The sequence below is a fragment of the Martes martes genome (genome assembly GCF_963455335.1).
Source record: "Martes martes genome assembly, chromosome: 4".
Lineage (NCBI taxonomy): Eukaryota > Metazoa > Chordata > Mammalia > Carnivora > Mustelidae > Martes > Martes martes.
In genome coordinates, this window is record NC_137891.1 from 161,476,037 (window position 1) to 161,500,734 (window position 24,698).

Sequence of the window (24,698 nt, forward strand, 5' to 3'; positions counted from 1 at the left end):
ACTTCACCCTGGGGCTGGATTACCTTATGGGTGTCAATGAGAGACTGTAAGGCCTCTGTGTCATCAGGAAGTGCTCCTCGAAAGCGAAGTGTTTGCTCTGCTTCAGAAAGCCACTCCAACAGCATGTGGACTGTGTCCCGAAACTCTTCCGCCTGAAATAACCAAGCACAACAGACTGAGCCTCTTTGTAGCCATTGTCCTGAACACTGGGGTATGGCAGGGAAAGGGCTGGGCCTGAACTCATTAGTGCCTCAGAGGCACCAATGGCCCTATCAAAGCCTCCCACAAAGGGCATCTTTCATTTGTAGTTCTTTGAAAACCAACTGAATTCATTTTTTTCCTCCAATACAAATGAACATTAAAATCTTGTAGAACATTCGGAATATCAGTGTTTGATTTTACGTTCATTTTGAGGCTGGGTGGAACTGATCCTGATAAAGAAATGAGAATGAATCAGCTCAGATCCTCCCCTTCCGGGTGTCCCCACTAAAGTCTCTGACCTGTTTTAAGGCCTGCTCAAGTCGGCTTTGTTTGGAGACAGAGAGTTTGCACACGGTGTCCCAGCGAGTGCTAAGTTCCTGGAGCTGTCCTTTCACCCACGTGGTGTCATCGCGACTGTTTTCAATTAGCTCTCGGCCTGATCGCTTCAGTACCTGAACAGTTCCTGTTCGCTTTCCCAGTTCCTTCTGGAAAACCTAGAAAGAAAAACAGAGGAATTAGTTTGCTGAGAAATGTTTTGAACCCAAGAAGCAAAACGACAGACAAAAGGAATCACTTAGTTCCGTTCTCCTTGGTAGGTTCCAGTTGTGTGTCTTTTTTTACACAGAGGGAGGCAGGACGATGTGTAAGAAACAAACACCCAGAAGAGGTGACTCTAAAGATGAGGCCTGGGGTAAGTTGCTCAGCTGGAGTCCCAATTTCCTAACTTGTAACACAGGAATGACATCATAGCAAAATTTCCAGAATTGTGGGAGTTCAGTAAGAACACATCTGCCACATGCATAATAAGATGTTGATGTAATTTCAAGTAAAGCTGAATGCTTTGTGCTGAAACAACATTATGGAGGTTGACACAACAGGTGTAGGTTACACATAAACATTGCTGTGCATGATGCTGGGCTTGCTAGGGTCAGAATCAGCTAAAAAAAGAATGCATTTTCATTTCAGGAGTCCAAGAAAATGCATATCTTGAGGGGCTCCTGAGTTTAAATTCATGGTGTGACTCAATGGAGAGATACCAACAGGAAGAGGGGGGGAAACCCTAAGATGAAATTTACACATTGCCAAATCTGAATCAAAGCAATCTGGGTAAATTCTCTGAGTGACACGGAATCCCAGCAATAGTTTAAGGACACAGAGCGAGGAGTGGTCTCTCTGATGAGTGGAGACAAAGGATCATTGAGACTTCCTTTCTCCCCTGGGTGGGGAGTGTGAGCAGAAGGCCTGCAGAGGCCGAGGACTCAGTGGCTGTGCCCCCTGCGGCACAGCTCCCACCCCTCACCTTATGGGCATCCATGAGGTTCATGACGAGGTCGAGGTCCCCGTGCACGGGCTGGTCCTCGGCCAGCTGTGGCTCCACCTTGTACAACCAATCGACCAAGGCCTGCAAAGCGTCCATGAATTGACCCGAAAACAGCAGGGCCTCCTCCAACTTGTGCTGCCTGAGAAAAGCACACAGCCCTCACCGTTTTTAGAGATCCCATCTCTTTGGCTGGCTCACAGTTCTGACCGCTGAATGGAAAAGGAATACTGCTTGAACTCTAGAGAGAGGGCCCTCCATGCTGGACTGGTTTGAAATAGAGCAAAAGGTGACTAAGAGATATGCCTAGACATTTTTAATCAAACCACTCTCTAGAATGGAGTAAGGGTAGTATAGGTGGTAGGTACAGAGGCCCTCCTGGTCCCTTAAGAGTCCAATGGTTATACACACAGATATGTCATAATGACCAAGGTCTGTTAATCATTTTATACCACTCAAGTAGAGGATGACGGTTTTGGTCATGGTCTGTAGTCAGGAGTTTAACTCCTAGCTCTAGACCAGTTGTGTAGTCCTGGGCTTTCTCATCACCTCTTTGACCCTCAGTCACTTCATCCAAAAAATGGGAGTATAAATAATACAAAGATATCATATTACTTAGCAAAACATAGTGTACAAATGGGTGAAAGCACAACTCATGGAACCAAATCCAACAGCATCAAATCCCAGCTCTGCTGCTTAGTAGCTGAGTGACCTTGGGGGTCACTCTTTATGATCATAACCTCTTTATGATCATTTTTCTCATCTGTAAAATGGGAATTTTACAGACTGTTGTTATGAGGTTGTTGTTGTATGAGGTTGTTATGAGGATTACATGATTGGTTAGCCTCTATCTGGCAAGTGCTCAGTAGTAACTGTCCAGTAAAGGTTAGGCATTACGATGATTAAATGAGGTGATGTGTGCAGAGGTTTTGCTTGCTGTCTGACACAGTGTGAGAACTCACTGAGACAGCTGTTACTATCACAAACTGGTCATTGACAAATATTTGGAGTTACTAATCTTCTATTGCTGTTGGCTTGAGTTTATGGGCCTCTCTAATATAGTAAGATTCAAGCTGAAAATGAGAATTTTAATATTTTATTCAACTTATTTCATAATTCTCATTGAATGAACTAGAAATATTGAGATGCTATAAAACCTGTTATTGATGCATTAGCTTTATGGTCATTTTATGGAATTCAATAACAGTCTTTGTTAGTTTTGGGATAATATACAGCCCCACTGAAGCAAAAATTCATACTCACCTCTCCACAGACTTGCCACAAACAGTATCCCATTTGTCTCTGACTTCTCCCAGTAAATTGTCAAGTTTCTGAGTGTCATCAGGAAGCAAAGTCTTTTCTTTCAGGGCTCTGCCAGTTCGAATTGTGGTATCATACACAGGCTGTTTGCCGCCCAGAGTTTTCTGAAACTCCTGTTTCCAAAAAGGGAAAAAAAAACAAACAAAAAACACCTGATGCTAAAAGGCAGATGACGTCTTTATTTGGAACAAAGAAAAAATTTCAGTATTCGGGTTGGTAATCAGAGTATGAAGGTCACTACCTCCTGAATTAACAATAGCTTATCCTTAAGAAATTTATAAATTTTTGTTTATACCATATACAGCAGTGCGTAACAATTTCTAAAAGCCTATAGTTTTAACTGGTTACCTCCAAAATCGCTTTGTTTGAACTGTTATTTAAATGAATGACTCTTTGGGTTTGACACAGTCTAGATATAAAATGGAATGCTGGTTTCAGCACTTTGATTTTCCAACATTAACTGATTTTCTTTTTACTAGCTCTGACTTCCATTTTTAGCAATCTTCAGTGAATTCCCAGCTCAGAACCTAAAAGCCACGAATGCTTTACCTTATGCTTAGAGAGCTGGAGTTTAATTTTGTCTGGGTCATTGGATATCTCCAGCTCCGAGTCCAGGTGACTCTCTGCATCTTCCAGCCAGTCGATCAGTTTTTTCCAAGCTTCATGGAACTACAATGATATAAAAAATAACTTATAACAGGAATGACTATGCAAACTAGACTTTCATGAAAATCATTCCAGAGACTCCACACATGCAGCCCAAGGTTGTTCAATAAATTGGGTCTCTTTCTTTCATAACTCACTTGTTTTGCCCGCTTCCTGGCATCATCCAGGGATCGCCCTCTTTCAATAGACCGCTGGACAACCTTCTCCCATCGAGACTGGACGCTGACCAGCAAATTCTTGATCAGAACAACGTCCTGTTTCTGGCTAAGGAACTTTAACTGATTCCCAGTTTGATCCAGCTCAATGATCTGGTCTCGATGAGCATTGACCTCATTAGCAAATACCTGAGGGGAAAATATTGCTTTCTTTAAACTGAAGATAAGATAGAGGAGCTTCTCTTCCAACTAGTTCTCTTAAAAGGAGGGCAACATCATAACGTCATAGTTACCTTGTGCTCCTCTATCTGGGAAAGGACAGTGTTTAGAATCAGGCTGGGAGGAGAGGCAATGTTGAGATTCTGCTCTGCTAGAGTGAGCCAGTTGATAAACTCTTGCAGGGAATTCTGGAATTCTGTTGCCAGGTTGAGGGCCTCTTCCAGCTTTGACTGAATTTTAATTAAAACACACAAAAAGAAAAAGTGCCAAATTCAGGAATTGTAGCTTCAAGAACAAAGGCGTGAATTGTACACCAAATGAAATGACCTCTAAAAAGGAAGGCTCATTTAATCAACCTCCAAACATGCCTTGTTTACAAAAAAGGGGGCAATTTAATGTTAGGTTCTGAAACCAAAACAACCATGTATAAAAAGGAAAGAGCACAATTTGCAGCTATGTGGGTTTTTCTTCAATTCCCCACTTCCTGGGACATTAAAGAACAGGGATGAAACTATTCAGTATATGTAAGTGAACAGATTCTTCAGTGGTGACAGCTGCAGGGTCTGCAACTTGTTTGGGGCAAAGCCTCACTTCCCATTAACGTACTTTTGTGGTATAAAAACAACTAAATGAAAAGCACTTTACTGTAAAGATGATGCTTGTGCAATGCTCTCTATTCAAATATGTTTTCAGCAAATATGGCATCTGAAAATGTATGAGGCTGAAGCTTAATCTTTCTTACTTACTGACTTATTTATTTATTTATTTATTTGACAGAGATCACAAGTAGGCAGAGAGGCAGGCAGGAGGCAGTGGGGGAAGCAGACTCCCCAGGCGGGGCTTGATTCCAGGATCCTGAGATCATGACCTGAACTGAAGGCAGAGGCTTAACCCACCGAGCCACCCAGGTGCCTAAAGCTTATCCTTTTTAAAATTTTAATTTAATTATATATATATATATATACACACACACACATATATATATATATAAAATTATATATATATAATATATATATATAAATAAAGATTTTATTTACTTATTTGAAAGAGAATGAGTGAGAGAGAGCATGAGAGAGGAGAAGGTCAGAGGGAGAAGCAGACTCCCCAAGGAGCTGGGAGCCCGATGTGGGACTCAATCCTGGAAGTTTGGGATCATGACCTGAGCCCAAGGCAGTCGCTCAACCAACTGAGCCACCCAGGCACCCAGTATTTTTAAAAATTTTTATTTTTTAAGTAAGCTCTAGGGCCAATGTGGGGCTTGAACTCACAACCCTGAGATCAAGAGTCGCATACTCCTGGGGCACCTGGGTGGCTCAGTCGGTTAAGCATCTGCCTTTAGATCAGGTCATGATCCCGGGGTCCTGGGATGAGTCCTACCTACATCAGGCTCCCTGCTTAGCCAGGAGCCTGCTTCTCTCTTTCCCTCTGGCCCTCCCCGCTTGTGCACATGTATTCTCTCTCAAATAAATAAAATCTTAAAAAAAAAAAAAAAAAAAAAAAGAGTCTCATGCTCTACTGACAGAGCCAGCCAGGTGCCCCTGAAGCTCATTTTTAAGCTACAAGGAGAAAAGGTAATAAAAGCCATAATATTCTAAGCAAACAACACTAGATATAAAATTTTAGACACTTTGATCTAAATAAGAATGACAAAAACAATGGCTCATTCAGGGCATGTGCCAGTGCTAAGAGTACACCCTAATTCCAGAAGCTACAAGCTAAAGCCTCAGAGATAAACTCTACCCACACACCTAGGTGATGGCCTCTATTCCTGGTCCATCTACCAGGCAGGTATAGTGGAATAATGACATGTTGTTAACTCATAAAAAGAAACCCAAGATGTACATGATAAATGTTAATTGTTGTTAACTGGGTTATACTGTAGAGGTTTTTCTCTTTGTGTTTTCAGGTTATTTTTATAATCTAGAAAAACACTATAATGAATGTTACAAAAATGTAAGGACCTGATCTAAACCAATCAAGAGGAAAAAGAAAATCTCCCTCATATTTACCATACAAATGCTTGGAAACTAATACATTGCAAGTTCCCAGATGACAGGAAATCTTTCCACAACGTCTTATCTGTATCTTCTTTAATACAGCACCACACATATTTAATCAATGATTTTAGTGATACTGAAATGTAATGTTCTGCAAAATCAGAAATAACTATTCTTGATACCTGGCCCTTGTCGGACCGGTTCCACCAGTGATAGATAATTATTTCTTGAGACAATCTGCTCCACTGATGGGAAAACCTTCAAGAAACCTGATTCTGAGCCAGAATCTGCCTTGGTTTCTTTAATTAGTCCTAGTTCTGCATTCTGCAGGAATAACAGAGGATAGTCTGTCTAAGAATTAAAAGAAAGCCTTATATTCAGCTCCTCTGGCCGTTCTTCATATAAGAGAATCACCAGACCTCACACTAAAAGAATTCTAGGACATTAATGCTTCTCTAGAAATATTCGTTTAGATGTGTGCATATTTGTTTTATGCCCTTCTGCCCATTAAATTTCACAACGATAGGGTCCGCACCTTCACTTCCACTACACCTGTAGCAGCCCAGTGCCTTGTACATATTTGCTTAGTAACTGTTGAATGGATGTAGCCAACAGATCTGAAGACATATTTTACATTTGATCTGCCCGGTACAGAAACTCTGTGTTGAGTGATACACCAAAACTCAGTATTCATAAAAAACAGTGTTTTGAGGCCTTGATCCCTGATCACCTTTCTTTTGAGGAGAATTTGATTTTTGAAGAAGAATGGGAGAGATCACATAAATATACTTATCTCCTGACTTTTAGTAAAATTCTCTGCATACTGGATTTATACAAGGGTCCAAATTCCTTGTGGAGAATGTTAGCCCGACTTCCTGCATGCTCTGTTCCCACCCTCCCAATCCCAAGCCAGTGACTCCAATTTAACCCAGTTTTTCAGTAGGAACACAATTTGGTGATTAATATGGGCTGTAAGTCCATCACTGAGCAATAACAGCCAGTAATGTCTGAACTGGTAAGGCAGAAAAGGAATGAATAATAAAAGCAAACAGCAGCAGAAACTAGCACCATCAATTCAACTTGACACAGATACAAAACAGGAATTTAACAGCAGAAAAGACAGCTTGATTAGCACAAAAGTGATCCTGAGGATATCAGTTCTGCAACTTCTGGTACCATGTACTGGTCTTCAAAAAGTCTTCACAGAAACTAGATGGTAATTACATGCATTTGGCAAGCAAACGACTCAAGCCCAGGAATCAGACACTGTAATTTGTGGTGATACCTTTCTTTCTTCCATCTTACTGCTGACCACATGCCACTTCTGCTCCAAGAGAGCTACACTCTGCTCTGTCTTTGAGCCAGACCCAGAGTCATCCCGGCTTAGAAGCATGAGCCTGCCTTTGTCAAGCAGTTGATTATAAGTCTCTTCCTTGGCTTTCAGCTGGGAATAGAGTTCCTGGGAAAAAAAAAAGCAAGAAGGAGATTGGCAATGCCAATTCCCTAAGAGACACCCACACACAGATTTATGAACACAGTTCGAAAAGTCCAGGAAGGTCTCATTCTTGATTAAACCCTTTTTTTGGATTCAGTTCAACTGCTTAGCAATGAATCCTATCATTTTTCATTAAAATTAAAATAATTTTGTTATCAAGTTAAGAGGATTCGAGGATCAGCGATCACAAAAATAGACCCCCAATAATTTATTTCTGTTTCATGAAACATTTGCCTAGAAATTATGTTGCCTTCTTTCCCTTAGCCCCTTTCTTAATACATTGTCAGTATCTATTGATTTCCCTAAGTCCCCCCAAACACTCTTTTCCTAAGTAGAGACACATCTGTGTTCTGTATTTGTCTTCTTCTTCTTTTTTTTTTTTAGATTTTATTTATTTATTTGACAGAGAGAGATCACAGTAGACAGAGAGGCAGGGAGAGAGAGAGAGGGAAGCAGGCTCCCTGCCAAGCAGAGAGCCCGATGTGGGACTCAATCCCAGGACCCCGAGATCATGACCTGAGCTGAAGGCAGCGGCTTAACCCAATGAGCCACCCCCAGGCGCCCCCTGTATTTGTCTTCTTGATGCTCTCACCTTCAGGTCAATATTCCTAAGCCAACCAACTGAACAACTCAAAATTTACCAGCTCACCAATGTATTTCCAATCAAGCTTCCCTGTCACCACTGCTGCCTGTGGTAGGTGGTATTAATGCCCACATAAAAGCAGCAGTCCTTAAAGTTGTACTCTATTGTTGTTAAGAATGCATACTTTGTAGACTCCCAGATACATACAGGTCTATGAATTCAGTAAGGAGCTGCTCAATAGGGGATTATGTTCAACTTCAAGAAACATCTATTACCATATGTGTATCAAGCTGTTCCCTAGCAGTTTCAGGAAGTCCTCCTGTGGGCTTAGATGCAGAAAGTTGGGTCTCCATTCTAGTCAGTTCCAAGAGGAAATCTTCAATTTCACTGTGGAAACCCTGGGCCTTTGAGAAAAGACATATCAGCAAGGTCAGTAGTCAATTCTCAGCTTTAAGAGTAAACACTAAATGACCATATAAGAAGCCTATCCTGAGGAAGGAATTCTGGGCTGTTCTCAGGGTGGTTCTGTTGCTGGATTAGCATGGAGCTGATATATTTACTTATTTCTATATTTCTTATTTCTTAAATCTAGTAGGATCCTTGTAACCTATCACTGATGTCTGATATAACTTGATGAACTGATTGACTAAGGTACTGTTGCAAATGGACAGGGGGGCGGGGGAGAAGGGGATCCTGACTTGATGCAAGAAATAATGAAATCTGTGAGCAAGCTTTGTCATAGCCAAGATCTACTAACTACTACTAACTTTGAAGAGAAACTAGAGAGACTAGGCTACAGACAAATACAAAAAGGACCACTCAATCAAAAGCTATTCTTTCCAGACAAGTTCCAGTGTGGAACTGACCTTCCTCTTAAGACACGGAGTGGAGTGGGTAAAGGGGATGCTACTTCAGATTGCTTTCCTTTGACGGGCTCGGACAGGCGCTCCTCCAGACCCTGCGACGTGCACAGCCCCACCTACCGGTCTGGACAACACGTACCTGCTGCAGTGTCAGCTGAAGCTGCTGCTCTCTCTCCTCCGTTTTTTGTAACACCGACTCCCAGCACTGGTTCATGGTTTCCAAACGGCTTCTCAAGCTGCTGGCATCATCTCCAGCACTAGACTCAAGAAGCTCATTGCCAGCTTTGTTGACTGTTTCCACTGTAGCTTGGTGGGCCAAAACATCATTTTTTAGAACCTAAAAAAATGTTGGACATCATCATTTATTTCCACAGATGCCACCAAGCCTGGTTCTCTACAGTGCGCACAATATTAAGAGGCTTCCGGTGACAACATCTGGTCTCAAACCAACAGGTGGAGAGATGAAAACTGAAAGCACTTACATGGTGCTTTGCGAGCTCAACTTCAATGACTTTTGGGTCTCCACTTATGGGCCTCTGAGCATCTAACAACTCCTCAGTGTGAGTCAGCCAGCTCATCAGTTCCTCTAAGGCATGCTGGAACTGGCCAAGGGCCAGGAGAGCACCTTCTAGTTTGTGCTACTCAGAAAAAGATATAAAGGAGACATTTGTCAGGAAATGATAAAACAGTAGCTAGTTGTCCACTGACAGACTCTACCACCTGACTCACCTGTCTGTGGGCAATTTTTTCACCCAGGTTCTCCCAGAGGTGTTTGAGTTCTGTCAACGGTTCTCGGATAATGTCTCTGTCCGTCTCATCTGTAGCTTTCTTTAACATCAGCTCACCCTGGTGATTGAGCTTTTCCATCTCAATTTGTTGTTGGTAAACTTCCACTTTGAACTCCTACCGGAGACATACTTCATGTTAACATCAAACCAATTCTTTAAAAATGAAAATGCAACTTTCTTTCTAAAGCCATTCCCAGTCACAAACCTTCATTTCATTTAATTGATCTTTAACAGTGTTGAGGTCAGTGCCGACAGGGGGCATGGTGCACAGCTTAATCACAGTGTTATCGAGCCAGTCAAACATAGCCTAAAACAAAAATACAGTCAAAAACCAAAAAAGCACCAGCTGTTGGGAGAGAATTAGCATCATCTCTGCTGACATAAGCAGACAAAAATCAAAGACCCTGTGCTATTTGTGTTTTTAGGTAGGGGGCAGAGGTAAGGGATAATGAACTTTACTCCAATAATATGGAGATTTAAGAACAGAGCCAGTATTATTAGGATAATGTCCAAAATAAACTACACTTTGGAAAAACTAAATGTGAATAGAAGTTAGTATTTGTCATGGCCACCTAGCAAGCTCAGGATGTGGTGAAAGTACTGTGCCAAGCTGTTCTTCAAGGTAACCTGGGTTTGGAACCTCTGGCAAGCAAGGATTACACAGTACGACCCGCTTCACTGCATAGCCACCCTGAGGATAAAGATGACGATGAAAAACATGGCAAGAAGAGTAGAAATTTGGAGATCAGTACTTTCCTCACTAGGAACAGGAAAATTAGGCTAGAAATACCGAAATAGCACTGTTTTAGGTTTGAGAATGCTCTAGTCCTCCAAAGGTGATCCATTCCACCGGATTTAGAATATGACAAAAAGAACACGGAAGCTTCTTTCTGTGGTGGTCACCCTGTGGCCTCTCACCTGCAGAGTGTCCTGATACTGCACAGCGGCCTGCATGGCATCCTCAAGCTTTTCTAGCCTCTCTTTCCAGGTTTTGTTTAAGCTCTCCCAGGCATTATTCAGCTAAGGGAAAAACAGATTCTTTAATTAATACCAGTCTTCAGTGTGAGTCCACTGAAGTTTCATCTGAATTCCATATCCATTTTTTTCCACACCTCGTCAATGCTCTTCTTCACTTCAGGTTTCTCCGTTTCTCCACAGGCAAAAATCAAATCTGCTCCGAGGATTCGAATAAACTCCAATTCCTCATGCAGACCATCTGTCTCTTCCTTAATAGTCTACATGTAAATGAACAGAACATAAGCCAAAACAGAAAGCAGAACAGAACTTCCCAAACTTTGCAAATGTAATTTATACCCTCATCAATAGCAGAGGTTGAACAGAACTGTCAATTTTATGAAAGCCTTTCAATGTCCTTAATATTTCATCTACTCAAACAGTGCAACCTCAGACTCGGTTCATTTTTCTTTTGCTCTCTCACACATATAAATATATTTCATCATCTATATTGTATCTACAACAGCATTTTTAAAGTACTCTAGGAAAGGTCTACTGAGCTTTAGTAGTTTACTGAAGGTTCATCCTTCCAGCGTCCAAGAGATAATAATCTACAGCTAGAAATCTATCATGGGGGTTGTGGGATTGAGCCCCTTGTTAGGCTCTGTGCTCAGTGTGGAGTCTGCTTCAGACTCTCCCTCTCCCTCCCACTCATTCTCTCTAATAAATTAATAAAATCTAAAACAAAACAAAACAAAACAAAGCAAAACAAAAAAAGAACTCTATCACAGGGAAGCATATCAACAAGGATAAAATAATACAGTACAAGGCACCAATCTGAGAGCTGAGAGACTAACACCATAGAAATGCTAGCTATATAATCTTGGAGAAAGTCAGTTCTGGGCCAGATCCTAAAAACTGGTTCATGCACTGGCAGTGACAGGCAGGGAGGGGGGAGAATGGCTGAAACTAAAGAGACAAAATGAGGTGAAAATGCATTTAATAAAAACTAGGCTCTCCAAAAAGGCTGGGAAAAGGTATGTCAAAGTAACAATTGTTATTTCTGGATGATGAATCCAGAATTTATTTTCTATTCTATCTGTTGTTTTTCTACATTAAAGAAATTTACTTGGAAATTAATTAATTAACTAATTAACTTGTGAAATACTGACTCTAGAAAGGACTAAAATCAAAAAGTACATTCTATTAATGTGAAATGAGTTTAAAATTGATGGGAGAATTACTTGAGTGATGGAACTGTCCTACATCACAATTATGGAGGTTGTATGAGTCTATACAAGTGGTACAACGTGTAAGTATAAAAAAGAAAGAAATTTCTACCATATATAGTAGAGCACATATTTTTTTCAAGTGGGGAAAAGTCCTATTAAATAAACAACAAGAACAATAACAACGCCCAGGTAAGCTGTTAACGCTTGAATAAAGTGGTTTTCTAGAGGACAAACATGTACAAGATGGGGTTCTGTTTCTGTCTCACCTCAGCAGCTTCCACCTGCTGTTTGATTATAGATGGGTCAATGCCTGGGCTTTCCAAATCATGGACGATGTCCTGGGTATCTCTGATAGTGGTCAGGAGAGCTGCCATGTCATACCAGAACTTCTCTGCGAGTTCAAGGACATCAAGGAACTTAATTTCTCGCTCTTCAGCCCGAGCTTTGATGTCCTCCCAAAAGAATACCATTTGATCCAATTTGTCCTGGATTTCTGAGGGAATAAAGAATAGATATGAGTGGGACTCTCTTAAGTACTTGAATCTGCTTCATCAGAAATTTCACCTAGTTCTTATCCTTTAAAAAGCTCTAAAAATTTAAACTGCAGGGGCGCCTGGGTGGCTCAGTGGGTTAAGGCCTCTGCCTTCAGCTCAGGTCATGATCCCAGGGTGCTGGGATCGAGCCCCGCATCGGGCTCTCTGCTCGGCGGGGAGCCTGCTTCCTCCTCTCTCCCTGCCTGCCTCTCTGCCTACTTGTGATCTCTGTCAAATAAATAAATAAAATAAAATAAAATAAAAAATTTAAACTGCAGGACAGTTTTCTACCTTTGCTTTATTACTTAGACATTTGTATTTTCCATGTATGTTGGTCTCCCACAGAAAGAGATCACAGAGGTAATGTGGAAATGAGGTATCATCTAATATAAAGGTACAGCTAAGAAACAAAAGACCGAGGGGAACCTGGGTGGCTCAGTTGGTTGAGCATCTGACTCTTGATTTTGGCTCAGGTCACGATCTCCGGGTCGAGAGATCAAGCCCCACATCTGACACTCTGTTAAGGGGAAGTCTGCTTGGGATTCTCTCTCCCTCTCCCTTTTGCTTCTCCCTTTACTCATGCACTATCTCTGAAATAAATAAAATCTTTAAAAGAACAAAATCAAAACCAAAAGACCTAATTTATAAAGGGGCTGAGATGAGAGTTCTGTTTCCAGTGTTCTGTGTTGGAACTCACTATGTTTCCCATATAAAGTGTTATAAAAGGTAGTTATGTTCTACCCACTATGGATACTGCAGCATACTTCTGTTAAGGGTTAAAAGAGCATTTGTTTCCTGGCCTGGGAATCTAACTAGCGATTGTAATCTTGTTTCAATGGGGGAGATGTGTTCTGAATTCTAAATGACTTCCAAATGACTTCGTGGAATACTCATTACTTGGGGACTGCCTTCACATTCAGTGAAATGTATCTGGTGGGATGCTGGAGTCACCACAGCCTAGAATTTATTCTATTGATTGTCTTTAAAAATTAATTAGATTCAGGGGCACCTGGGTGGTTCTCCAGGTTAAGCATGTGACTCTTGACCTCAGCTCAGCTCTTGATCTCAGGGTCTTGAGTTCAAGCCCCATGCTGGGTATGGAGCCTACTTAAAGAGAAAAAAAAAAAAAATGAAAATTAGATTCATCAAGCACCTTTTGCAGCGAGATCCTTGTCAGCTCCCTGCGATCGCCCAATGAGCTCTTCTCCACGGCGCTTCAGGGCCTCAAAGGAAGGCTGCAGCTTTTCCAGCTCCACAGTGGCACTCTTATTGTCGCTGATGCACTCTCTGATCTTGTCTACTTCAGCGGGGATCAGTGGTGGCATCCGCAGGCGAGAGGAGAGATTCTCCAGAGTCTCCAGCATGGGCTCAATTTTATCATGGAACTAAACAGATGTTGGACCATTAGCCATCACAGTAATACCTCATCACACTTCTGGGGGAAATGTTAGGAAATAAGGACAGGCTATAAATCTACCACTGTTTGGGATGACTTGCATTCAGCCTAGCCCGATGGCTGTCAAGTGTTAGGTTTGCCCAAGAAATTGTTTTGGGCACAGCACACCTGTGCTGGCCCACCAAAAAGAGAAAGTAAATGTTTATTTGCAAAACAAACAAACAAAAAGATATTAAGTAATATGCTAGAAATCAAATCAAGTCATTTATACTCCCCCTATTGCAACTAGGGTGACAAGAAAGGGACAAGACCATGAAACTGTGAGAGTCAGTGTGTCAACATCTCAGATGACAGCTGCATGCAACAGATTAGACCAACAAGTTAGAGGCCCTCCACCAACTGTGTAAATGAATGGGGAACTCAATATGCCACATGATTTGGAGATTAAAAGTAATATGGCATGCAATCTAAAAACCCACTATATGTAATAGTGAGAAGGGAAAATGTCAGCATGATGAAAGGTATTAAGGAAGGCCAAATCTATCTTTATTCTAAAAACAATTTACCTTCCCACTTTTCTGGTACTTTAAATAACAGGACTATAATCATAAAATTTTCATTTATAATCTGAAGCAGAGAAAGGGGAAAAGGGAGCAATGTAGATAAGCTTGCCCCCTTAAAAAGCTCTCTAGAACCAACTCTGGATTCATTAGAATAAGGCTTATCAACTCAAAGTGTCTTACAGGGAAGATACTGTGGGATTTCAATAAAATCACTCCCCACCACTCCCTCATTTCTAGGTTTCACCCCAAGTGAGACTGGCGTAATAAATCACACTAATAAGCTTATTCCACTACAGTTAAGGGAATTTCCTTATAGGTAAATTCTCTCAATTATCAGCTTCATAAGAACCCCCTAATCCCAGTGTGGGTGGGCACCTTACCTCTGCAATCTGTAATGGTGGGCGCGGTCAACACAACAATGAAATGTGACGATGTGGGGAAGACAGGAGCAGGCAGCAACAACACAAAGTAACACATTCCACAATGTGAGTGAGAGATGGGACGGAAGGTGGGGGGAAAAACTTGAGTAAGTACAAATATTAACCAAGAGTATTGAGACTAAACATAGGAATAAAATACCCAGACATGACAAAAATACCACTAACAGTAATATATTAGTTGAAAAGTATGTAGTTACATGCTTTAAAGTCCACTGCTTGTGGTTTATGTTCCTCTTTGGCTCTTACTTCCCGCTACTTAAGCATCTTTTTCTGAACCAGGAACTAGCTGGTGGCCTCTTGAGTAAGAAAACTAATGTGCTGTTCTCTAAATTTCAGAAGTAACAAGCCAAATAGGAATAAGACTTTTCTTGACACATTCGTTGCTTCAAGGTGAATTTATCCAAAATCATCCCTGCTAAAGACTCATTAAAATATAAAGTTTTCAAGGAAACCATCAACAGAAAATATATACCAGCCGAGGTGAGTTTTACCCACTGAGTCACCCCCCGCCACCCCGCATCAGTATACCAATGTTCCTTGGAACGAAAATATAGACAGGCAAAGGTTCCTGGTCTACTGATGATGTACTGTCAGCATGCTGGACTAGACATTCAAGACCACAGGGGCATACCTGACACACAGACCTCCTACTTAAACTAAAGGACAGTGTTGAAGGGATCATGAGTTTAAGACACACATACCTGAGCCGACTGGGAAACAGCCTCATCCAGGGCCAGTGCCCGCTGGCGCACCTCCTCTTTTATTTGGGCATACAGGTTTTCTGCTTTCTGGTATTTTTCTTCCACCATTTCCCCCTCCTCAGGGTTTAACTCCTTTAGCTGTGGGCCTATCTTTAGCAGCTTATCGATATGGGGTTTGTGTTCAGCAATGGATTCCCTGAGTTGCTATGTAAAAAAAATAAAGTGAGCATTTTTATACCAATTTATTTGCTTAAATATTTTGATTAGAGCTCATACCAACTTTGAGAGGAACAAAGTGAACTGCTAAAAACCAGCAAGTCCCAGCATCTCACCATTTATGAAAGAACAGACAAACATCTAAGTCTTAGGTTCTTTTTTTTTTTTTTTTAAAGATTTTATTTATTTATTTGATAGATAGAGATCACAAGTAGGCAGAGAGGCAGGCAGAGAAAGAGAGGAGGAAGCAGGCTTCCTGCTGAGTAGAGAGCCTGATGTGGGGCTCGATCCTAGGACCCTGGGAACATGACCTGAGCTGAAGGCAGAGGCTTTAACCCACTGAGCCACCCAGGTGCCCCTAAGTCTTAGGTTCTAATACTACATAATCCTCTTAATTTTCAAAAGCCATCAAATGTCCCATCACTCGGGAAGCCTTCCTAGACACGTCCTCTCTTACTCCCCACAACCCTCCCCATTGATACAAGTTTAATCCCCCTCTTCTGTACATATAAATATGTCTGTGTACTATATTATAATTTACATGGTTAAATACCTGTCTCCCTCCCCAAACTGAGAGACACTAAGCAAGACAAGGCACAAATGGCAATATTTAGAGTAATCCAACCACTCCTTGACTTTATTGCTGGTTCCTTCCAGTTTATATCCTTCCATGTACAGGAACACAGAGAAAGGAATAAGCACGAGCCATTAACCACAAATAAAAGAAACATTAAAAACTATCTTTAATGGTAATAGCATTAAGTGTCTACAGATTCCCCTCCTCCCCTAAACAATATGCCACAAATGCTCTCTGCCCTTTCTTCATGGCTCCCACTCCAACTGGGGCCAAACCAAATGGAAAAAGCCAGCCAGCCACACCCATCCCATAACATCCCACTGCGGCTGGAAAGATGAAAAATTCCCTTGATGCTCACTTAGTTCTTCACTTCTGCAATGCTCTGACATCTCCATGCTTTTCTTTAATGCATTCATATTAAGGACCAGGGAAAGAATTCAGGTATGCATTGTATTAGCAAAGAAATGCTAACGGATTAAGAATTAACTTCATAACATAGTACTTATACCCGGTAGGCACTGATAAACATGCTGTTTTCAAATAAATCGTGGAGGGGCACCTGGGTGGCTCAGTGGGTTAGGCCTCTGCCTTCGGCTCAGGTCATGATCCCAGGGTCCGGGGATCAAGCCCCGCATCGGGCTCTCTGCTCCGCAGGGAGCCTGCTTTCCCCTCTCACTCTCTGCCTGCCTCTCTGCCTACTTGTGATCTCTGACTGTCAAATAAATAAATAAAATCTTTAAAAAAAAAAAAAAAATCGTGGAGCCCATGTTCAGTTCTGCAATGAAATAAAAGCCAGCATGCTCCTTACCCTCATCTCCTCCTGCTGCTGCCTGAGCTGCTCATGATCAATGGCTGGAGGAGGTAACTGTGTTATCAGTGCCCGGGTTTCCTCAATCCAGGGGCTGAGCTCCTCATAAGTTTCCCAAAACTGGTTCACCAAGACTTGGGCCCGCTCGAGGCGGGTGTAACGCTCTGAATTGAGCAGACTAATGGCTTCGTACTGCTGTATTAGAGATTCTGTCTTTTCCTATGAATAACAAAGTATAACATTTATTACTCTTACGAACCCTTCTTTTAAGGAAAAATGTAGGTGTATATCACACATTAAAAACCAAAGGATTTCTTTAGTTTTTAATGCTCAGAAATGGATTGAGAAAAATGACAAGTGATTTATATTTTCCTTATACTTACCTGAATTTTCTATTTTTTCCTATCACATATATATTTTGTTTCTAGACTTTTTAACATATGAAAGTAGTTTCAAAGACAGTCAAACAGAGCAAGCACAACACAGCATTAATCTTTTAGTGAAGACACACAACTTCAGACACAGCCTAATTATGGCGAATCAGTTGAAGACAGAACAACTCAGGGCCTGTGACGGACCCTCTGCCCATCAAGTTTCACTTGGCTCTCTTCCTCTGAGGAAAAGGTCTCCATAAACCCAACACTTATGCTTCATACATTTAAAGCAAGTAGCTTGATTTATGAGTATTTCTGAGAAAGAAGTGTAACCATAACCTTTACAAAAATAAACAAAATTGGTCTGATCATTTAGAAGGACCTGAAGAAAGAGTATCTGCATATGGTTCTGAAAAATCCATTACAGATACTTTGAAAGGCAACTCAAAGATCCTTACGGACTGAAGAAGCAATTCCTCTGTTATAAAGAAAATGGATTTGCAATGTATTTCCTATCACACAGTAGGACTGTTTGGACATTTGCACACACAGGGTTAGGGATGTGAACCTCCCCAGAACACCAAGCTGCACTTTATTACCATTACCGTGACAGAGAAGAAAAAACCTTAACTATCAGTTCATAACTGCGCTGATGCATCATGGTCAAGATAAGAACATGGTGAATAAATAAATGCAATTCACCTGTAATACAGCTTTTTGCTCCTCCCCACATGTGCCAAAGATTTCACCACGATGACTGAAGAGTTCGTCCATTGAATCTTTGTGTCGAATAATGTCAATGGAGAAAGCCTTTGAAAGTGAACTAGAGTTAGATCATGAAGTAAAAGGACCCCAAGCCTGTTACTGAAATGTTAGACAAAAGTCTATGAAAAACTCCTTGCTCTGATGAAGCCACATCAAAACTCTTCTATGCCTATCCATACATCTTTAGTGCTTACCTTTTAACAGCTTACAAAATTATCATCTCTCCTAAAAATCATCCAGAAAACTGGTAACTATTCTTTCCTGAATTAATGGGCCTCTTGCTCCCTTTTCACAAAGCAAAGAATCTCTTCCTGTTCTTAAATATTTTTAATCTCTATCCATCGTCATGAAATTGCATTATTCCACCTGGGATAGTCAGAAACTCTCCTGTAGTCACTCTAGGCAGGTGAAGATTCTACTCACTCAGGGCATAGGGGATACATCTGTGTTACACTTACCTTCTGTACCTGCAGCTGAGCTGTGGTCTGGTCTTGTTCCAGGCGAATTGGACCCAGGGCCATCAGTTTTCGTTTTGTTTCAGCAACCCAAGCTAGTTCTGCATCAGCAGCCTGCTCATACTAACAGACATATTAAAGGAAAATGAGCCAATTACATATAACAAAAGTCCATCTCCTTAGAATTAGAATTTCTTCAACACAGAAAGGCCTGGATTTTCACTAATATGGTTTATATTACAAAGTAAAGACAAAACTGGGGGAGAAGTTCATAAAATCATAAATCAAGATGCAGACAACTTGGAATGGATTAGGGGCGCCTGGGTGGCTCAGTCGCTAAGTGTCTGCCTTCGTCTCAGGTCCTGATCCCAGGGTCCTGGGATCTAGCCCTGAATCAGGCTCCCTGCTCAGCGGGGAGCCTGCTTCTCCCTCTCCCACTCCCACTCCCCCTGCTTGTGTTCCCTCTCTCACTGTGTCTCTCTCTGTCAAATAAATAAAATAAAATATAAAAAAAAGTTTGGAATGGATTATACTTCAACAAATATGAGTCGATCCTATTTCAACTTCTTTAGAAAGAAGTTAACAAAACCCAGTTAGTGGTCCTATAGCTAGAAACAACAATGAAAACTGACACTCTAAAAAATACACTTCTTGGGGTGTCTGGGTGGCTCAGTGGGTTAAAGCCTCTGCCTTCAGCTCAGGTCATGATCCCAGGGTCCTGAGATCGAGCCCTGCATCGGGCTCTCTGCTCAGCAGGGAGCCTGCTTCCTCCTCTCTCTCTGCCTGCCTCTCTGCCTACTTGTGATCTCTGTCAAATAAATAAATAAAATCTTAAAAAAAAATACACTTCTTATCACAATCTTTTTATGAGCCTGTGCTCTTTCTGCCAGTTCTTTTTCCTACCCATACACTGAAGAGTACTTTTGTCATATGTTTAAATATATCACTAAAAATGGCAGCAGACAGTTGAGTCAAGTTAACTAGGAAGTACTTGCTTAGCTGAAGAAGTGTTAAGAACCCAGGAGAACACCCAACTTTTAAAGGGTCATGCAGAAACTAAGAAAAATGAAGAACATGTTCTATGTGATTGCTGTTTAATGAGGGTCCCCCAATTTCTTCTCTTCTTCAATTTTGCCAACCTACTATCTTTTTTTTTTTTTAAGATTTTATTTATTTATTTCACAGACAGAGATCACAAGTAGGCAGAGAGGCAGGCAGAGAGAGGGAGAAGCAGGCTCCCTGCCGAGCAGAGAGCCCGATGCGGGGCTCGATCCCAGGACCCTGGGATCATGACCTGAGCCGAAGGCAGAGGCTTTAACCCACTGAGCCACCCAGGCGCCCCACCTACTATCTTTTTAAAGAGGAAAATAAACTCCTCCCAAGCATGATAAATTCATACTGAAATATTTGGCCATTATTAGGGATATCAATAAAGACACGTTGGGGACACACCTGAAATCAGAGCAAACTTCTACGTGGTTCACAAAGATTTTGCTCATCACTGAACCCACGAAGTCATGTTGTATTTACTTTGCACCATGACACATTAATAGGTGCATATCCAGCTACAAAGGAAAGCAAATAACTTTTTCCCGAAAGCAGGAAGGAAAAAAAATTGAGGGAAATATGACACCTGTGTTTACTGGGAAGGTTCTATTTTGGATGGCTTTGCTATTTTGGTTAGCATATTTGATAGTAATTATAGTTCTTGGTTCCTTCCCCTCTTCCCCCAGCTAATGCTAAAACAGTTGATTAAGTCAAACCAAGACTGGAATGTATTTAGACCTTTTGATCCTAGATATTATCTACTTCTATCAGAATCTGCCTCTTAATGGGGCAGTAGCTGAGAAGAGGGCTCACACAGACTCTACCACAAATTCCTTTCTTCTCAAAAAGGATCAAATATTTTCGGTCAAACTAAGATCCATCCTCACATACCTTTATCCAATCACTGAAATAATTTGTTACATCAGATTTTGCTTTATCTCATTATTCCTATTCCTGAGCCTATATTTATGTGGGACATAGTTTAAATACTTTATATATATTTATCACTGCTGCCTAAAATACTAATGTAGTGGTGTTTATAAACATTACCTGTTGTGATCTCTGAATAGCAGCATCAATTTCATCCACTCTTTGTCCCACAGTGTCACTGACCAACTTGTACTGTTCGTTGGCATCAGATACAAGTTTATCCAGCCCTTCTCTGGCTCTCCAGGGCACCAGCTCTAAGAGAGCACGGCTCACTTCATTCACTGTGTCCAACACCAGCCTGTGCTCCATGACCTCCTTCTTTAATTCCTAAGGAGGGAAAAAAAGTTTTCAGGCCATTCCTTGCTAAATTAAGCACATTAGCAGCTGTGCTGGGTGGAAAGTGCTATCTCTACCACACATCCCAGCAGGGCTCTGACCTCCTTCCTCCACTTATTTTTTTTCTTGTCTCAGATTTTTCAGTCATTCCACAGCCTGACTTTAGGCTTAGCTGCTGCTTAGAACTGTCTACAACACTTCTTTGGCTAGACTGTCTCTGGGTAAAACAAAGAGTGTCTCTTTCTTTTTTTCTCCCTACTTCAGTAGAAATGATAAAATAATTCTTTAAGCACAGGCATTTAACTCAATAAGTACCTACACAGTATTTCTGCACATCTAGAACTGTACTAGATCCTGCAGGAAAAACAAATATAATCATGAAGCACTCTCCAGAGAATGAGTTACAAAAGTAAATTTAAAAATGTTACCCTGTAAAGCAACCTTCCCTGGAATCAGTGATTCAGTCCTCCCCCCACCCCCCTTCAGACCACAGCAAGTAGTCTTAATAAATCCGCCTTTATATCAGATCTTACGGTCCATGAGCAAACAAGAAACAAAGGAGGCAGAACTTTTTGGTTTAGATTTAAGGTAGAGACAGTTGGTGATAAAACTTAAAAATCTGAACTTAAGGATTTTAAGAGTAAATTTTTTTTCCCTTTACTGTGTGACATGACAGCTCACCTTCTGTCTTTGTTGAAACTGGGGTATCTGCTCCCCTGTGGGAGACTGTCCTCCACTAGCTGCCAGCTCCTCCTCCACCTCCCTTAGCCACCCGGTCAGTTCCTCATAAGTAGACTGGAACTTGGTGGCCAGCTGCCGGGCTTGCTCCAAAGTTCTGAGGGCCTTGGAGCTAGTGACCGTGATGTCTGCATAGCGAGTCTTGATTCCATCCAGTTTCTCTTGGATAAGCAATACCTCTTCACCTGTGGGGGACAGCGTGCAGTCATTTATATTTAAGAGGAAATGAGGGACTCTCCTTCCAGGGATCAGGAAGTCTCTTTAATCCCCCTTTCTTCAATGTAGACCTTGAATTTTACAGATGCTCTCTCCCTATGGTAGCAATTTCACCTACCACTCCACACTAAGGGAGGTGGGAAATAAACATTCTAATTGACAAAAGAAGCTATTTCTGAGATTATTAAGGTCTGAATTCAACTGCAGGTGTTTCTAGATGCTCCCAGCACCATTCCATGATTGCTGGCCTTACACATACTGGAAGGTAGGGGGAGCCATCATCTACAACCAAACGTGAGACAACAAGGTAATAGGAAATAGGACCCCATGCTGCCAGTCTCCAGGATCACATGGTAATACAATCAGTGAATATAAACTTCTCCTATATACAAAGAGAAGTGGCTAGTGCAGGGTGCTTATTTCCTGGGAGAAGTGATTGAGTGACTATAGAGAGGCGAAGAGATGCACTTTCCAAGTACCTGTGGTTTGTTTTAGCAGAGCCTGACCATTTTTAATAGCTTGATCTACATTCTTCTTTCTATTAATGATTTCTTCATTTAAAGCCTGAAAGGAAAGAACAGCATTAATTTTAAAACTATGGCACAACAAAGGGAAAGAAAGGCGAGAACTTTAAGAGACCAAGTTTAAAGTAAAGAGACAAATACCAGGTTAGTTTACACATTGGATATTTGATTCCTTCATTATCTCTTTGGTTATGCCATTAAGTACTCAGAAAAATTAAATCTGATACTTATAGGCAAGTTCTCCCCTGTACTGGATAGGGAGAGATGTAGAATTAAATCAGTTTTACCAATACACTGGTACCAAACCTGAGCCCAAGAAAGAAGGAAGGAGAATTCAGCAAAAATGTGTACTATGTCCAAAACCAAGACTCAGGAAGTTCAAGAGAAGAAAGTCAGCAAGAACAGGCTGACTTCAATCAGGATCCTGCTTAAAAATTCTCAATATCTGAAGTCAATGAAGCAGAATTTTAGGTCATTAACAACAACAACAACAAAACAACTGCTTTGTCTATTTTTACTGTCTATTTTTACTAAGAAATTTCATAAAAATTAGATGAAAAGAACAAATTTTTTTTTCTATTAAGATGACAATCCCTGGAATTTGAGCACATAAACCTAGAAAAAATTTCAGAAGTTACAGCTATGTGGTCAAACCCTGGGCATTATTTTGGTGTTTGGCTCTGTTAAATTACATTCTCTTTGATAAAACTTCTCAGACAGAAACTGAGTGATACCTGACCTAATGATGTAAAACTTGAGTTGGAGATGGGATGGCCCCTGACTGTACTCTGGATCTTCTAGAGTTACTGATTCAGTTTAAGGGCAAGTATTTCCATGGACTCATCTAAGAATAGATCAGTCCTTAGCAACAAGTCTATAACTACGTGCTTATGTATAAAATTAAATTGTTTGGAATTAAAATATTTGGAATGAATAAGAGAAAAGAAATAAAGAGAAACATGAATCAAAATTACAAAATAACTTCATAACATGACGATAAAAATGGAAAACGTGAATACCAGGTGGTCAGCATGCTGTTTCTGCAGGACATCCTGTCTGTAATCCTTTACGAACACTGAACTGAGCTTGTCCTCAACCTCAGCCAGCCAGTTGAGCACCTCCACCTCATCCTCCCCGAACAGTCTAGCGTTACACAGTGCTTGTTCAAGCAGGGCTGCTTTCCGACAGCCCCGGTCTTGAATCTCACTGTATCGGGCCTGCAAGGAGTCTAGCTTTTCTGACAGCACGCCCTGCTCTGCAGAACATGTCAGGGAGGAGAGGGACTGCCCAATTTTGACTGCCTGGTGCACATCTGTTGCATGGCTTTCTATTTCTTCCTCCAGAGCCTGGAAATCCAGATGGAAAAAATGAATAACAGAAACAGAATAAATGAAAAGTAAACATGAAACAATGAATAACAAATGATACAATAAATTAAATAATATAAAAAGTTCACCTACTGAAAGGCAAAAATAATATAAAAAGTGAGAACAAAAGCTGTTTTTTCCTGATGGTAGCCTATTAGTCTATTGTTATTTTTACTTCAAGGATGTGACTATTCCCATGGATAATCTGACCATATTTCAAATTAAACCTTAATACCCCCCCAACATCCCTCCCCTGGCCAAACGTATCTTCTAGACTGCTACAGGCAGTTAATTTCTAGGCTTTCTGACTGCAGTGCTGTGTTTTCATTTGCCAGAGCCTCTCCCTACCTTGTGTCGGGTGATCTGTTGCTGTATTTTGGCAGTCTGAGTGCCAACAGGTTCTGAGTTAGCGAGCTTTTTCTCCGTGACAGATAAGAAGTCAGAAATAGGCTCAGCTGTCTCATGGAATTGTTTGGCCAGAACCAGGATATCTTCCAGTTGTTTTTGCCTACACAAATATATAGAACGAACTGCTCAGGCAAAAATTCACATTAAGACTAACAGTACTACGTTCAGTGAAATACCAATCTTTAGCGGGTACATTTTAAGTATCAATAGTAAACAGAACATATATACATAGCACTTTGTGGTTTTAAAGGCTTGCCATAAACATTCCCTTATTTTGGTTCTGTCATCACCCTGTAAGATAGGCGGAATTATTATCTCACTATTACAAAAGAGAAAACTAACCCTGAAGGCTTAAAGAAAGATTTGTCCAGTTCACCCAATGAATAGTAACAATGCAATTAGGATTTGAATCAGACTTTCTAATGCTCTTTCTCTTAGGGGATGTAGCACATGCATCATCTAAATATGAGACTAAAATGAAGTTTTAAGGGAGTCAAAAAAATTATCAGTTTT

The 24,698-nt window shown here is 41.0% G+C and overlaps 1 protein-coding gene across 1 annotated transcript in view; it reads right to left on the reverse strand.

Annotated features, from left to right (window-relative positions):
* MACF1 (microtubule actin crosslinking factor 1) overlaps positions 1-24,698 on the reverse strand; it is a 325,960-nt gene that overhangs the window by 25,975 nt on the left and 275,287 nt on the right. Inside the window, exons 61-86 of the mRNA XM_080800760.1 lie at positions 24,126-24,285; positions 23,430-23,756; positions 22,366-22,450; positions 21,614-21,855; positions 20,717-20,923; positions 18,623-18,742; positions 18,102-18,209; positions 17,026-17,244; positions 15,425-15,628; positions 13,478-13,709; positions 12,058-12,284; positions 10,718-10,840; positions 10,524-10,625; positions 9,811-9,912; positions 9,547-9,720; positions 9,300-9,455; positions 8,957-9,154; positions 8,230-8,358; positions 7,162-7,335; positions 3,954-4,109; positions 3,643-3,849; positions 3,389-3,508; positions 2,783-2,952; positions 1,502-1,661; positions 501-695; positions 24-152 (exon numbers count right to left, since the gene is read on the reverse strand). Coding sequence (XP_080656886.1) covers positions 24-152; positions 501-695; positions 1,502-1,661; positions 2,783-2,952; positions 3,389-3,508; positions 3,643-3,849; positions 3,954-4,109; positions 7,162-7,335; positions 8,230-8,358; positions 8,957-9,154; positions 9,300-9,455; positions 9,547-9,720; positions 9,811-9,912; positions 10,524-10,625; positions 10,718-10,840; positions 12,058-12,284; positions 13,478-13,709; positions 15,425-15,628; positions 17,026-17,244; positions 18,102-18,209; positions 18,623-18,742; positions 20,717-20,923; positions 21,614-21,855; positions 22,366-22,450; positions 23,430-23,756; positions 24,126-24,285 — 4,426 coding nt within the window. The remainder of the gene's footprint in view (positions 1-23; positions 153-500; positions 696-1,501; positions 1,662-2,782; positions 2,953-3,388; positions 3,509-3,642; positions 3,850-3,953; positions 4,110-7,161; positions 7,336-8,229; positions 8,359-8,956; positions 9,155-9,299; positions 9,456-9,546; positions 9,721-9,810; positions 9,913-10,523; positions 10,626-10,717; positions 10,841-12,057; positions 12,285-13,477; positions 13,710-15,424; positions 15,629-17,025; positions 17,245-18,101; positions 18,210-18,622; positions 18,743-20,716; positions 20,924-21,613; positions 21,856-22,365; positions 22,451-23,429; positions 23,757-24,125; positions 24,286-24,698) is intronic.